The sequence below is a fragment of the Pan paniscus genome, chromosome 23 (assembly GCF_029289425.2).
Source record: "Pan paniscus chromosome 23, NHGRI_mPanPan1-v2.0_pri, whole genome shotgun sequence".
Lineage (NCBI taxonomy): Eukaryota > Metazoa > Chordata > Mammalia > Primates > Hominidae > Pan > Pan paniscus.
In genome coordinates this window covers 59,692,489-59,707,404 of record NC_085927.1, presented here as the reverse complement: position 1 = coordinate 59,707,404, position 14,916 = coordinate 59,692,489, and the positions used below count along the sequence as shown (strand labels likewise).

The following is a 14,916-nucleotide window of genomic DNA, read 5'->3' as shown; positions in this document are numbered from 1 at the left end:
CTGCCTCGGCTTCCAAAAGTGCTGGGATTACAGGCGGAAGCCACCGCACCCGGCTCACTTTTTCTTCTGATGTATTGACTCAGATGGTTTTGCTGTTTTGGAGTCGGGGGCATTTTTCCTCCTCTACTCATTTGGAAGGTGCACATTCCATTTAACTCTCTGTATTCAAGTTTTTTCAGTATTTTACTGTGGTCACGTACACGTAACATAAAATGTACCATCTTAATCATTGTAAGTGTATAGCTCAGGGGCATGAAGCACTTCGATATTGCTGTTGCTGTGCAGCCATCACCACCATCTATCTTCAGAGCCTTTTTGTCTTCCCAGTCTGAAACTCTGTCCCAGTTAAACAGGAACTCCCCATTCCTCCCTCCCTGGCTGCGGGCGTCCACCGTTCTACTCCCTGTCTCCATGAATTTGACTCCTCTTCAGTCCCTCACATAAGCGCAATCAGGCAGTATTTGTCTTTTTGTGTCTGGCTTATTGCACTGAGCACATTTTCAAGGCTTTTCCATGTCATTGCATGCATTGGAACTTCCTTGCCTTTTAAGGCTGAATAACCCTCTGTATGTGGAGATAAACTTTTGCTTACCCATTCCTTCCTCCATGGGCTCTTGGGTTGCTTCCATGTTTTAGCCATCGTGAATAATGCTGTGAAGAACATGGGTGATAAGTATCTGAGCCCGTTTTCAGTTCTTTTGGGTATATACCCGGAAGTGGGATTGCCAGGTCACACGGCATTTCTGTCTTTAAGTGTTTGAGGAGCCACAACACTGTTTTCCACAGCGGCTACACCTTTTTACGTTCTTGCCGGCGGTGTGCAAGGGTTCAGGGTTTCCACATCCTTACCAACATTTTTTTTTTTGTTTTTTGTTAGTATTTTTTGATAGCCATTCTAATAGGTGTGAAGGTGACATCATAGTTTGGATTTGCATTTCTGTGTTTATTGAACATTTGCACTTTTGAAGAATTGTCTATTTGAGTATTTTAACCAGTTTTGAATTGGGTTATTTTTTGTCAAGTTTTAGGAGTTTCTGGATATTAATCCCATTTCAGATACGTGATTTGAAAATATTTCCTCCCATTCACTCTGCTGTGTGTCTTTTAATGCACACATTTTAACATTTTTCATGAAGCCCAGTTTATTTTTTCTTTTTGTTTCCTGTGCCTTTGGTGTCTTATTCAAGAAATCATTGCCAAATCCAGTGTCATGAAGCTTTTCCCTTCTGTTTTAAGAGATTTATAGTTTTAGGTCTTATGTCTAGGTCTTTGATTTTGAGTTAATTTTTGTGTGTGAAATGAGGCAAGGTCCAACTTCACATTCTTTTGCATGGCCATATCCACTTGTCCCGGTGCCATCTGCTGAAAAGACTGTCTTTTCCCCTCTGAATGGTCTTGGCACCCTTGTCAACAGTCTATGCTGGATACGGGAGGGTTCGCTTCAGGGTTCTCTGCTATTCCCATGGTCTATATGTCTGTCCTTTCGTCAGCACCGCACTGTTTTGATGACCGTAGCTTTGTGGTAAGTTCTGAAGTCAGGAAGCGTGACTTTTACAGCTTTTTCAAGGTGATTTGGCTGTTGGGTGTTCCTTGAGTTTCCATATGAATTTTAGGGTGGATTTTCCTATTTCTGCAAAAGACATCATTGGTATTTTGATAGGAATTGCATTGGATCTGTAGATCATTTTCGGTGGTATTGACATCTTAACAATATTGGTCTTCCTATCCATACGTTCCCTAGTGCATTTAGTGGGTCCCATGGTAAAGTATTTATGTGTCAACATGTAGACTTGGCTTAACAAAAATCCAAGGAATACTTGATGTTGGAACTCTGGTGACCTCCCTCATTTCCAGGGTTCTTTTCCCTAGTGTGGGTTCTTTTTTTTTTTTTTGAGACGAAGTCTCGCTCTTGTTCCTCAGGCTGGAGTGCAATGGTGCGATCTTGGCTCACTGCAACGTCCGCTTCCCGGGCTCAAGCGATTCTCCCACCTCAGCCTCCCGAGTAGCTGGGATTGTAGGCACGCACCACCACACCCGACTAATTTTTGTATTTTTAGTAGAGACGGGGTTTCACCATGTTGGCCAGGCTGGTCACGAACTCCTGACCTCAGGTGATCCTCCCGCCTCGGCCTCCCAAAGTGCTGGGATTATAGGCGTGAGCCACTGCGCCCGGCTCTTAGTGTGGGTTCTGACTTGTCTGCAATCATCCCTGAGGTGGGCATTGCGGCTGCTGCCCCCAGGCCTCCTTCATCTTGCCCGTATTGCCGGCATCTCAGTCCACCCAGCCCTCAGGGACTGCTTTCTGTGGTTGTCATATGTATGTCTTTGCTTAGTTTTCTTATCTGAGGTCTGTTTCCCCTTAACTCTTCTGTCCGAGTTGAGTGGGGGTGCTCATCGCCTCAGCTGGGAAGCTGCTCTTCCATGCTCTTCCTCACTCTAATTTTGGGGTTTTCAGCCTCTTGCTCACATGAGCTCCCTCAGCCTCCCAAGTAGTTGGGGTCACAGACGCACACCCCTGCATCTGGCTCTTAAGTTTTTAAAGCATTTTCATCAAAGCCTTTTTGCTCACAACTTGTGGGCTGTTGACATTTCCAGAAGCCCTGACTCTGGAGAAGATGGTGGCTTGTTGCGATGAGGTCAGAATCTTTTCTCACATCTCATGGGTCAGAAGAAATAAAAACAAACAGAATCTTTCTTTCTTTTTTAAGAGATAGGGCTGGCTGGGTGTGGTGGCTCATGTCTGTAATCCCAGTACTTCGGGAGGCTGAGGCCAGGAGTTCGAGACCAGCCTGGCCAACATAGCAAAACCCCATCTTCACTGAAAACATAAAAATTAGCTGGGTGTGGGCCGGGAGCGGTGGCTTATGCCTGTCATCCCAGCACTTGGGACGCTGAGGTGGACAGAAACCTGAGGTCAGGAGTTTTGAGACCAGCCTGGCCAGCACGGTGAAACCTTGTCTCTGCTAAAAATACAAAAATTAGCTGGGTGTGGCAACGGGCGCCTGTAGTCCCAGCTACTAGGGAGGCTGAGGCAGGAGAATCGCTTGAACCCGGGAGGCGGAGGTTGCAGTGAGCTGAAATTGCGTCACTGCACTCCAGCCTGGGCAATAGAGTGAGACTCCATCTCAAAAAAAAAAAAAAAATGACTCACTGAACCAGAAGAGTTAAGGGTTGTGCTATTGACTGCACATGGTTTGCCTCAGTCCCAAGTGGTAAAAACAAACTGCTCCCAAAACAGCAGGCCATGAGGTGACCGGGTCCAGCCCAGCCCAGCCTGCAGAGGAGGAGCCCTGTGGGGCTGTGATCAGAGCCCAGCGTCCCAGTGCACCTGCCGATGCCCTCTCCAGCCTCTGGCTTCCTTCCGTTGGCTGTCCTTGGAGGGCTGTGCTTCGTGGGCAGGCGTTTGGTGTCCTGAGCATGCAGACTGCCCTTGGAGTGGTGGGCAGGATTGTTTTAGCGTAAAGGGGTTCCACATCTGCACGGGAGCTCTTGCTGATGGGTCACTCTGGCAAAGTTCCCCTGGCGGGTTCCCTGTGAGGAGGCACCTCACGGTCAGTTCTGGGTCTGGTGAGTGTTCTCCTGCAGGCTCCACGCTTGAGTCAGGTTCTGCCGGAAGAGGCGGCGTTGGGTTCCCTTGGTGGATGAGAGGCGCCGAGGGTCTTGGTGGCTCCATGTGCCCCCAAGGGCAGCACTTTGCATTTCTTGGGAGACTTGAAGATGACTGATGTCATTTTAGTGAGCACGGTAAAACAGCACCTGTTAGCGGCTTATACCTTGAGCTCTGTCTCTCTTCTTGGAGGTGACATGGGGACCAGTGCCCACCTCTCCCATGGCGTCCAAGTGGACAGGGTCTGAGGTTTTGGGCCCGCTGACACAGATGTGGTTGAAGTCAGCTTGTGTGCAGATGGGGTCACATAGAAAGAATGAAAACCGTTGAAGGCTTTGCTCAGCATGTTTTCTTTTTGGATATTCAATCTGATAAATGTTGTAGTGAATGAGAAGTGGATGAAATCTTTTTTTTTAAATTTTATTTTTGAGTCAGAATCTCGCTCTGTCACCCAGGCTGGAGTGCAGTGGTGCGATTTCGGCTCACAGCAACCTCCACCTCCCAGGTTTAAGCGATTCTCCTGCCTCAGCCTCCCAAGTAGCCGGGACTACACGCATGTACCACCACATTCAGCTAATATTTTTGTATTTTTGGTAGAGACGGGGTTTCACCATGTTGGCCAGGCTGGTCTCAAACTCCTGGCCTCAAGGGATCCCCCCGCCTCGGCCTCCCAAAGTGCTGGGATTACAGGCAGGAGCCACTGTGCCCAACCTAAAAAGTGGATGAAATCTTCAAATGGTTGGAGATCGTGAATTTTGTTTTAGCAGCACTAGGGATAGTAGAAATTACAGGTGTCATGGCTTAGGGAGAAAAAGTATGAACACATGGTTTTATTAGCAGTAATACTGTCATTTCTAGTTTATCTGATGAAACATCTTAATGTACTGCTTCAAAGATACACTGAGTGTTTGTGTTTTAGGTTAAATAGGATTGCGAATCAGGTGGCCATTCAGCGGAAGAAGCAGTTTGTGGAGCGAGCCCACAGCTACTGGCTGCTCAAGCGGCTGTCCAGGAACGGGGCCCCCCTGCTGCGGCGGCTGCAGTCCAGCCTGCAGTCTCAGCGAAGCTCACAGCAGGTATGTGGCTCGTGGCCCCCACAGCCTTTCTGCGTCTCTCACCCCCACCCTCCAGGGAGAGGGCACCTGGTTCAGGCTGGTCATGGTGCTGCCCCCTGGGCTCAGGCTCCCCGTTGGGAAGCCTCGGTCTCGTCCAGCCCTGGAGCTGTAGGAGGAGTCAGGTGTGCACTGGGCTCTGGATCTGCGACTGGGGGGGTGATTCTCATCCATGCCTGTCACTGGGTGTTTCTTCCGTTTTGAGTTGCGCTCCCCCGCCCTGCCCTGCCCGCACACATGCTGATGGGCAGTGGCCAGCTCTGGGGACTGGGGACGCTCAGGGATGTGTTATGCTGTGGCTGCATGAGCGTCCGGGCTGGGGACAGCAGGAGTGGGACCCGGTGAGCACACCCGGGCCATGTGGGTGGGGGTCTGTGTGCTGGGCCTGGAGGGTGGGTTTTGGAAATATGTGAGGAGTGGTTTATTTCGAGGGCCTTGCTCTGAAGGTTGGTTTAGCTGGGACTGTGGTGGGGTGGGGAGGGCTCGAGAGAGCTGAGAGAGTGGGAGGGAAGGAGCAGGACTTTTCCTTTTTAAAAGAACAAACCCAAACTCTTACATTTTGATAGTAGGTTTGAGTTTATAGACTCATCTGATACTGTGAAACAGTTCTGAAAAAACGGGTTTACAGAGTGAAGTAGCTTCTGTGAGATGCACAAAAGTAATTGAAAACACAAGCAGCTCTGCATATGGCCCAGGACCTGCGGCCAGCGCCCTCTGCCCACGCTGAGGGCGCGTGAGGAGCCCTGGTCTTTTGGAAGAGCTGTCTGCTGCTGGCGTCGCGTGGCCTGAGTGCCTCTTGGAATTTCCTCATGGTGCTTTTCACTGCCATCCTGGGCACGAAGCGAAACCATCCTGCTCTGCTGTGAGGTGGCGACTTGCTCACAGGAAGCTTGAGTCTACAGGGTTCACGGTTGGGTCCCCGTGCGGTGGTGCGGTGGCCGGTGCTGTCTCTGCCTCGCAGACTCTGCCCCTGCAGCGTGAGCCCTGTTCAGTCACCTGCCGTGGCTGCCTTGTGCTCCAGGGAACTACAGAGTCTGGTGCTCTGGTCTGGCAGGTGGTGGTTTGTGGGTCTGATTTGGTGTGGTGGGGTCCAAAGTTTTCTGACGGCCTTGGCGCGTCTTGGCTGTGGAGTATTCCAGGTCTCCCGTGCCGTCCACCTGGGTTGCCCCACTGTGTGTCTGTCCATGGAACTTGGGGCTACCCGGGCAGGTCTGTGAGCCAGCCCCTCTCCAAGTGAGATCCTCACGTGGCCACAGAGTTGAGGCTTCAGTGAATGTCTTTTGGCTGTTGAATGAGTTAACTGCATCTTGCGTTCCATGACGTGACTTGGCTTTCCATCTCTCCTCTGTCCTCACCTCGTAGCCTCCAGGGCTCCCGGAAAGGACAGCACGGTTTGGGGGGCTCTTAAGAGGCAGAGTCAGGAAGTGGCTGAGCGGCGGGAAGCTCTGGGGGCTGGAGGCATTGGTCTCGGCCCCCGCGATGTTGGGGAAAGGAAGAGAGTGGAGGCATTGGTCTCGGCCCCCACGATGTTGGGGAAAGGAAGAGAGTGGAGGCATTGGTCTCAGCCCCTGCGATGTTGGGGAATGGAAGAGAGGCTTTTTTGGGAGGAAGTTGAGGGTTCAAATCTTGGGTCTTATCTCGGGGCTGGACAGAACTCCAGATAAGCCACAGAGGAGCTGTGAAGGGCAGATTCCATGGAAAGTGGGCGTGGATGTGGCCAAACAGGGGACGTCCAGCTGTGGGAATCATCATTTCGACTCTCATAAGCTGGGACACGAGGGCCAGAATCCCTGCAGTAGCAGGACACGTGGGCCAGTGGGCAGGGGCCATGGGGACCCAGGCAGCTGGGGGTGGCCTGGGGCGTGGTGGAGCCAGGCAAGGGAAGGGGGAGGGTTGCAAAGAAGAGGTGACCCGCTGGAACCTGCCAGCTGGGCCCCCTCTGCTTCATCGCTGCCTGTTAGGCCTCACGTCCTGTTGTGTGCAGAATATGTTTGTAAGGAGAGAACATCCCCACAGCCCGGCCAGAGCAGCTCTTCTGGCAGAGGGGGCAGCTTCGCGAAGACACCTGGGAAGGAGCAGAAGGAGCTGCCTGGACTTGAGCCGCAGCAGAGCAGTCGGCGTGGAGAGCCTGGAAACCTGCCTCTGTGTGAACGGGCTGTTGGGAGAGACTGTGCTTCTGCCTTCTCCTGGCCAGGGATGGCCACGGCTTGGTGTGGTTTCATGGTTTTGAAGCTTTGGAAGTACCTGATGCATTTGATTCCTCTGTGTCTCTGTGTACCTGCCCCAGCCTGACCCTGTGGTGGGGGCAGGTGGATGAACTGGACGGGGTCTCTGAGAGGCCAGCAGGTGCCGAGGGTGCTGCAGCGATGGCGGGTCTGTGCTGGCTGCGCATATAGGCCCTGGTTTTTGTTCTGGTGTGTGTGGCCGTTGAAGGCCACAGGGAGAACGGGGGCGGCGGCTTAGCTTTATAAAGGGTGAGCAGCGATTTGTGTGTATGCTGGTGGCGTCCCACTGTGTCTCCTGCTCCCGTGGCCCACCCTTCCTGTCCTGGGAGCGCATCCTGCAGCTTTCCCAGTGTCTGTCCTGTGGCATGCTGGGCGGTGCTGCCCACATCGTCCTTGCTGTGCTGCGTGTGTGGCCTCTGCCAGTCCCACGCACCTGCTGGCGGCATTGGGCCCAGTGGCAGGAGCTGGGTGCTGTTGCCAGGAGGCCTGGGGTCGGCCACTCTGTAACACTGTGGGCCCTCACCCCAGGAGCTGGCCTGTGCCTCCCAGCAGAGGCGATTTTAACCTGACCGTCCCCTAGCCCTGCCCTGTGTCTCCCCAATGTGTCTGGAATGGACGCGGAGGCGCTCAGCTTCTTCCCGGCAGTGGGGATGCCTGAGTGCTTCTTCACTTCTGTCCTTTCTCGTGGAGCCTCCCACTGTTGATTTTTACATGGGAAATATCGAGCCCTTGAGAGCCGAGTAAGGAACCTTGATCCTTCTGAGTGGATGAGGCTGCATGTGTCATGGGACCTTGGGCCCAGGTGCTGTCAGCGGGGCCCCTGCCACTGCCGATGGCGTTTGTTAAACCAGGGTGGGGAGCAGACTAGTAAGTTTGCTTAGCAGCCAGTGCGTGATAAAGGGCTTCCTGGTGATGAGGAGATTTCTTCCGCTTCGTAACAGATTCCCAGGCCAAATGTCCTTTTGGCCGAGGTTTTCAGAAGTGTCGATTGCAAGCTGAGGGACAGGCAATACTCAGATGCTCCGGGGAGCTTGGTTTTTGGAGCCCACATTTTCCTGCCTTTGCTTGAGTTGATGTGGATCTTGTTACTCTTAGCCCCGATTTCCTGCCTGAGGGTGTTCAGCAGCATTGAGGAAAACCCAGAGATCCTCACTTCAGGTGACACCAGCGCAGCAACGCTCTGCCTCGCCATGGAGAGGCCTGGCCTTGGGGGTGGGGGTGCGGGGCTCGGCCTCCCTCCTTGAGCCTCCTTTTCTGAGCAGTTTGTGGAGTCCGGGGTCCTTGCATCTTGTAGTCCAGCAGTCTTTGCCTTCACACCCTCGGTCCTTTGAAAAGCTATGACAGTATCCTGAGGTGGGCAGGTGGGAACCCGGGGACAGAGGTGTGGGGGGAGAGGAGGGTCTCAGGGCTGTGAAGCATGTGCCAGAAACTGATGGCCACGGCTGTCCTGAGGCTGGCAGGGCGCGCGTGTCCTGCAGCTGTGGAGGATGACAGGTGTTGGGGGCCCACTCAGGCCAACTCCCTCGTTGACTTCCTCTCCCCTTTGAGGTAGGGTCAGGGTGCCCCGGCACTGTGACGAGCAGGCCTCATGTGGCCAGGCCTGGGGGACATGGTGAGGACGGGGCTGAGGGCAGACCCAGGTGGCCTACTCTCCTGCGACCATCTGTGTCATGGCCTTTGCAGGACTCTGATTTTCTTCTGATCACCCTGGTGTGGATGTTGGCTGGGTTGAGGCTGGCGGCCTGTGCTGTCTGGCGCACCCTTCTGTCCACTGAGAAGGGAGCAGGTGCTGTCAATGGAAATGGGACCCTGGCTGTGGGGAAACGTGTGTCGGGATGGAGGCGCTGTGCAGGGCAGGGCAGCAGGTCGGCTGTGTGCCAGGCCCCCGTCATGCTCTGTCCAAGCCAGGATGGGCCCAGCATGTGGTTTTCTGTGCACCTGGTTTCTTTCCAGCCGCTCCCTCCATTCCCAGCTGTCCTGGAGGTGGGTCTTCGAGGGTCCCCCATTCTGTCCTGGCCCCGCCTTTGTGGGCCTTTCTGGTTCTGTGAAGGCCCCCCCGCCGCCAGCTTGTGGAGGCCTCTGTCCTCTCTGGAGGGTGGAACCTGTGCACCGGGGCCAGCCCCCTGCTCACCTTGGCCTGGCGGTCCCCTCTGTCCCCTCCATCCCCTCTGTCTCCTCTGTCCCCTCTGTCCCGGTGCTGTCCTGGGGCTCTCTAGTGAGGGTGGGTCTGTTGTCCTCCCCAGGATGGGCCTGCAGGACCCCTGACGTGGATGCCTCTTGGGGTCTCACCTGCATGGTATCTGAGGCCTTTTGCAGAAGGAGCCTCTGGGTTTGACTGACGGAAGTGTTCACTGTTCTCAGAGAGAAAATGATGAGGAGATGAAGGCTGCCAAAGAGAAGCTGAAGTACTGGCAGCGGCTGCGGCACGACCTGGAGCGCGCTCGCCTGCTGATCGAGCTGCTGCGCAAGCGGGAGAAGCTCAAGCGTGAGCAGGTGGGGCTGGGCCTGTCCCGCGTGGAGTGCACCACTGGCCACGGGGCGTGGGTGGGACGCTGGCAGCTCCTGCAGAGGGTGGGCTGCACCCGGTGGGTCCTGGCCCACGGCAGTGCCTTGCTCAGCCCAGGCCGGGTGCCTGGCTGCCATGGGTTGCAGAGCCCTAAGTGGAGGCTGCGTTGTCCTATGCCTGGACGGAAGCACAGGAGCCTGTGGGGGCTGCTTGTGGCTGTGGGGCGCGTGGTGGGGCTGAGACGCATGTGCGGCTCCCTAAAGCTGAGGCTCTGCTGGGCCCCCCCAGGTGAAGGTGGAGCAGGTCGCCATGGAGCTGCGGCTGACCCCGCTGACGGTGCTGCTGCGCTCAGTGCTGGACCAGCTGCAGGACAAGGACCCCGCCAGGATATTTGCGCAGCCCGTGAGTCTGAAGGAGGTGGGTGTTTGCGGCGCTCGTCTGTCCTGCCGCATGTGTGACTGTGGATTTGTGCTGCCGTTTGACCGGGAAACGTGTGACTGGCTAGAGTACATCCCTTGTGTTCTTAATTCTCGTTTTTATTTAACGTATTTGTTTTTAAATTATAAAAGTGATACATTTCATTGTAAAATACTGAAAGTGCAGTGGGCGAGAGGCCCTGTGCAGACAGTACCCTGGGCTGTGGCAGCATCCGCCCGGCACCCTCCAATGCGCTTTAGCTGAAGGAGCTGGGGTCGGGAAGGTCCCTGCAGTACTTGGGTCTTATGTCTGTACCGTGTGCGTGTCTGTGTGTGGCTCTCAGATAGGATGGGCTTGTGGGTTATATGGAATAATAAATATAGAGTCAACTAATATCCTGTTTTAGTTTGTAAATGATTCTTTTTCCTCCCTAAAATTAGGTACCAGATTATTTGGATCACATTAAACATCCCATGGACTTTGCCACAATGAGGAAACGGTTAGAAGCTCAAGGGTATAAAAACCTCCATGAGTTTGAGGAGGATTTTGATCTCATTATAGATAACTGCATGAAGTACAATGCCAGGGACACCGTGTTCTATAGAGCCGCGGTGAGGCTGCGCGATCAGGGAGGTGTTGTTCTGAGGCAGGCCCGGCGTGAGGTGGACAGCATCGGCTTGGAAGAGGCCTCGGGGATGCACCTGCCTGAGCGGCCTGCTGCGGCACCGCGGCGGCCTTTCTCCTGGGAAGACGGTAAGAACTGGCGCCGTGTCCGGAGGAGGTGGAAGACGCTCTTTCTAGCAGACTCTGTCCTGCTCTGTGTTGCCAGCTCCCTATCAGCACAGTCCGGGAGCACTAGCATGCAACCGCATACATCATTTACATTTTCTAGTAGCCTCACTGAAAAATGGAAAAGAAGCAGGTGGAATTTACTTTAATAATATGTCTTATTTTACTCAGTGTATGGAAGAGTTGATTTCAACATGGGATCGGTAAACGTTACTGAGGATATATAAGCTTTTCACCTTCTTTGCCATCTGATGTGTATTTTACGCTCAGCACCTGTCACTTCAGACTGGCTGCGTTTTGGGTGCCCACCAAGAGGACTGTGTGGCTGTGGCTCCCTATGGGGTGGCCGGTCTCGACGATGCAGACCCAGAAAGCAGCTTAATTGGGGGTTTTCATCCAGAGTGGGCCTCGGCTAACTTCTGAGGGTGGCTTGAAGCCGGAGGAACTCTGGCTTTGCCTCCAGCCCTTTAACTTCGTGGTTTGCACATGTTGTAGAAAGGGCTCTGGGAGTGTGTCCACGGCCCACCTGGACTCCAGCCTGGGCTTGTGCTTCTTGGTTGCCCAGGCACGTGTTGCAGCCGTGTGTAGTCACCTGCACCCTTCTCTAGACTGGTCCTCGGAAACCAGGGCTGTCCCCTGCACCCTGCTTGTTAGTCGCACCTCTGGGATTGTCTGTCGAAGGGTGTGTCCTGCCCACATGGGTTGTCAAAGCACATAGAGCTCCAGCACCTCAGCTCCAGCTCTGAGCCACAAACTGAGCAGAAATCACGGTGTGTTTGGCTTATTTATCTAAAGGTCCCATATCCCTGATTTCTTGGCCTACCCTTTCTCTTGATGAATCACTGACCCGTGCTAGGTCGCTTCTTCTGGGATGAGGCCTGGCCCTCTTCCTCTCTTCCACGTTCCCGCCATCGCGGGGTCCACGTTCCCGCCATCGTGGGATTCAACCAAGTTGGGCCATCGTTGCTTCGCCCTCTGTTCCCCTCATGGCAGCAGTGCTGGGCTCCCTGCTTCCCGTGGGGTCCCGCAGCACTCGGCACCTGTGAGGATTGGAGGATGGGCTGTACTCTTTTAAAGAACGGGGATAGGGCCAGGTTCTGTGGCTCGTGCCTGTAATCCCAGCACCTTTGGGAGACCGAGGCGGGTGGATCACTTGAGGTCGGGAGATTGAGACCGGCCTGGCCAACATGCAGAAACCCCGTTTCTACTGCAAATACAAAAAATTAGCCAGGCATGGTGGCGCATGCCTGTAATCCCAGCTATTTCGGAGGCTGAGGCAGGAGAATCGCTTGAACCTGGGGGGTGGAGGCTGCAGTGAGCGGAGATTGTGCCATTGCACTGAAGCCTGGGTGACAGAGTGAGACCCTATCTCCAAAAAAAAAAACAAAAAAGAGAGAGGCTGAGGCGGGTGGATCACGAAGTCAGGAGGTCGAGACCATCCTGGCTAACATGGTGAAACCCTGTCTGTACTAAAAATACAAAAACAAAATTAGCCAGGCATGGTGGCGGGCACCTGTAGTCCTAGCTACTCGGGAGGCTGAGGCAGGAGAATGGCGTGAATCCGGGGGCGGTGCTCTCAGTGAGCCGAGATTACGCCACTACACTCCAGCCTGGGCGACAGAGCAAGACTCTGTCTCAAAAAAAAAAGAAAACACAATGGAAATATATTTTTATTCTTTGTCTCTGATTTTCTGATTTTAAGAGTAACACGTTTTTCTTGGAGAAATTTAGAAAATAAACACAGGCTCCAAACAGTGCTGCTGGCTCTTGGTGAACCCGGGTGGAGCTTTAACCCCTCTCTGAAGCTGCGCTCTCCAGGCTGATCAGACCAGCTATCCTTTTCCGAAACATTCCCATGGGGATCTGAGAGGAGCCAGGGCTGAGCCGCCTCAGAGTGAGCCCAGGGCTCCATGGGCTCATGCTTGTCCTGGAAGGTCCTTCTCTAGCCTCTGGTGACCGTGGGAAAGCTTCCCCCGCCCCCCACAGCCATCACGCTCTGGCTTGGATGCCTTGCCTGCCATCAGCTCTCAGACGCCCACCTGGTGCCCGCTGCTGGCTGCTCAGGACGTACGCTGGTTGCCTGCCCTTCAAAGCAGGAAGATGCATCACTCTTGGACTCCCTGTCTTCTGAGCAGCCCGGAGCCTCCTTTGCCCCTAGGGCCCTGCTCCTGTGCTCCCCCACATCATGCTTCCAGCACCATGCCACCTCCCTCGAACAGAGCAGGTGTGAAGGCCTCTGAGTGTCAGCGCCTTTCAGATCATGGTCATGCAAGTTGTTAAGTGAATTTCTACACCCGGGTTTTTTTGCTAAGGAGAAAATGAAGGATGAGAAGTCCTGGTTTCTTTCTTTCTCAGTATTTGGGAGTGCACAGGTGAGCCAGTGGCCATGGTGTGCCTTGAGGGTGCACCTGCTGCTCTTCTCAGCACGGCCGACACCTCCCATTGCCTGGAGCCTGAGCCACAGACCTGGAGGCCGTGGGTCTCTGTTTTGAAAGAATCAGACGTTTCGAGGCTTTCTTCTTGGGGTTTCAAAGGATGTGTTTTTTTGTATGAACGTTTTTGAGTATTATCTATGACATTTGTTCAAAGTGATGTTATGGATACGAGTCTTGAAGGACTGATTTGTTTCTCTCTACTACTTTATTTATTCAGCCAAAGAGACAGATGCTTTCAGTAAAACACCTGTTTCTAGATGAAGAGAAGAGAGTTCATGTGTTTTTGGGCAGTCTTACTTTTTTTTTGTCTTCTTTCTCCTTCTCGCTCTGGTTTTATCTTCAGATAGCTCTGAGGAGCAGTTTCTTTTCTTGGCCATCTCTTACTTATTTAAGGTAATTTGTGCTTTATAAATTTTGGTGTTTTTGAAAGCGAAGTTTCTAGGGACTTTGTAGTAAATACATCTGAAATTCAGAATGATCTGTGAATTTTACAACCCGTTTACTAAAGCCACACAATGATCAGCGTCTGAAGACTTCAGCCAAGACACCACTTAGGACGTGCAATGGCCCTAACTTAACACATTTGCCAGTCGTCACCTCTGTTTGCAGAGCCAGCGCAGGTCCAGCTGAGTTGTGCCGGGTTGGTGGAGCATGCGCCTCTCTCTGGGGTCTGTGTGCTGTGCCCTCACCCAGGCAGCCAGGCTGTCTGCACAGGCAGCCTCAGTGGGTCCTGGTCCAGGAGAGGTTGCGATCTTACCTGGACGCTGCCCCTTCTGTGCTGACAGTGTCATGGGAGTAGAAATTCCCCATCAGGAGCATCCCAGTGTGTTCCTGTAGCAGCAGCTACTCGTGGGTTCAGAGTGCAGGGGAGGGGCCTCTGGTGAGCAGGGCCTGGGCCTTGTTGCTAACAGCCACTCTCAGGGCCTTGGCCGAAGGTGATTTGAAAGACGGGACCGGTGATGTGTTCCCAGAAGGTGCGTGGGACCTGATGACTGACAGCATGTGTCCTTTGGTTCAGTGGACAGGTTGCTGGACCCCGCCAACAGAGCCCACCTGGGCCTGGAGGAGCAGCTGAGAGAGCTGCTGGACATGCTCGACCTCACCTGCGCTATGAAGTCCAGCGGCTCCCGGAGCAAGCGGGCAAAGCTGCTCAAAAAGGAAATTGCCCTTCTCCGAAACAAGCTGAGCCAGCAGCACAGCCAGCCCCCGCCCACGGGGCCAGGCTTGGAAGGCTTCGAAGAGGACGGAGCTGCGCTGGGGCCGGAGGCGGGCGAGGAAGGTAAGCCACGGTGAGGGCTGCCCCGCTTTCTTGCCGTCAGGGCTCAGGCACAGGCACAGACCCAGACACGGGCAGCAGCGTTGGTGTGCACGGAGGCTCAGGTTAGCACCAGTTCCGTAAAATTCACAAAGCCTGGAACACTTGATTTTCCCACTGGGCTGTTGTTTCCTTTTAAGGAGACGTTATCATTTGTGCTGTCTGTGTTTTCTCACATAATCAGTGGATAAAATTTAAGGCACAGGATAAAATTTTTCTCTTTAACTTGGGCCTGAAAAACTATTTGAAAAGAATGGTTTAGATCTTACACTGTGTTGAAGAGTAAAGGTAGCCTGAATGATGAGAGTGAGAAATGTTTTTGTTGCATTTTGTAAATTGGCGGGGAGCCATTTAATTGTGCGCTAGGCCATCAAATGCAGCATTTTGAAAGGGCTGTTTTAGATTATTGGCACTTAAACACTCCTCCCTGATGTTGTGAAGGGAGGGACGGTACCTGCAGAGGCCTTGTCTGCCTCAAGGGTCCCCGGCCAGCTCCTCTGCAGAGTTGGT

The 14,916-nt window shown here is 53.6% G+C and overlaps 1 protein-coding gene across 11 annotated transcripts in view; it reads left to right on the top strand.

Moving 5' to 3' along the window:
* Positions 1-14,916, top strand: part of BRD1 (bromodomain containing 1) — an 81,063-nt gene that overhangs the window by 45,759 nt on the left and 20,388 nt on the right. For all 11 annotated transcript variants that reach the window (XR_010111758.1, XM_055105855.2, XM_055105852.2 and 8 more), the window contains 5 exons: positions 4,527-4,683; positions 9,306-9,437; positions 9,739-9,867; positions 10,308-10,620; positions 14,110-14,370. Coding sequence is in view for 10 of the 11 variants with exons in the window: in XM_055105855.2 (XP_054961830.1) it covers positions 4,527-4,683; positions 9,306-9,437; positions 9,739-9,867; positions 10,308-10,620; positions 14,110-14,370 (992 nt within the window). In the remaining variant the exon portion in view is untranslated. The remainder of the gene's footprint in view (positions 1-4,526; positions 4,684-9,305; positions 9,438-9,738; positions 9,868-10,307; positions 10,621-14,109; positions 14,371-14,916) is intronic.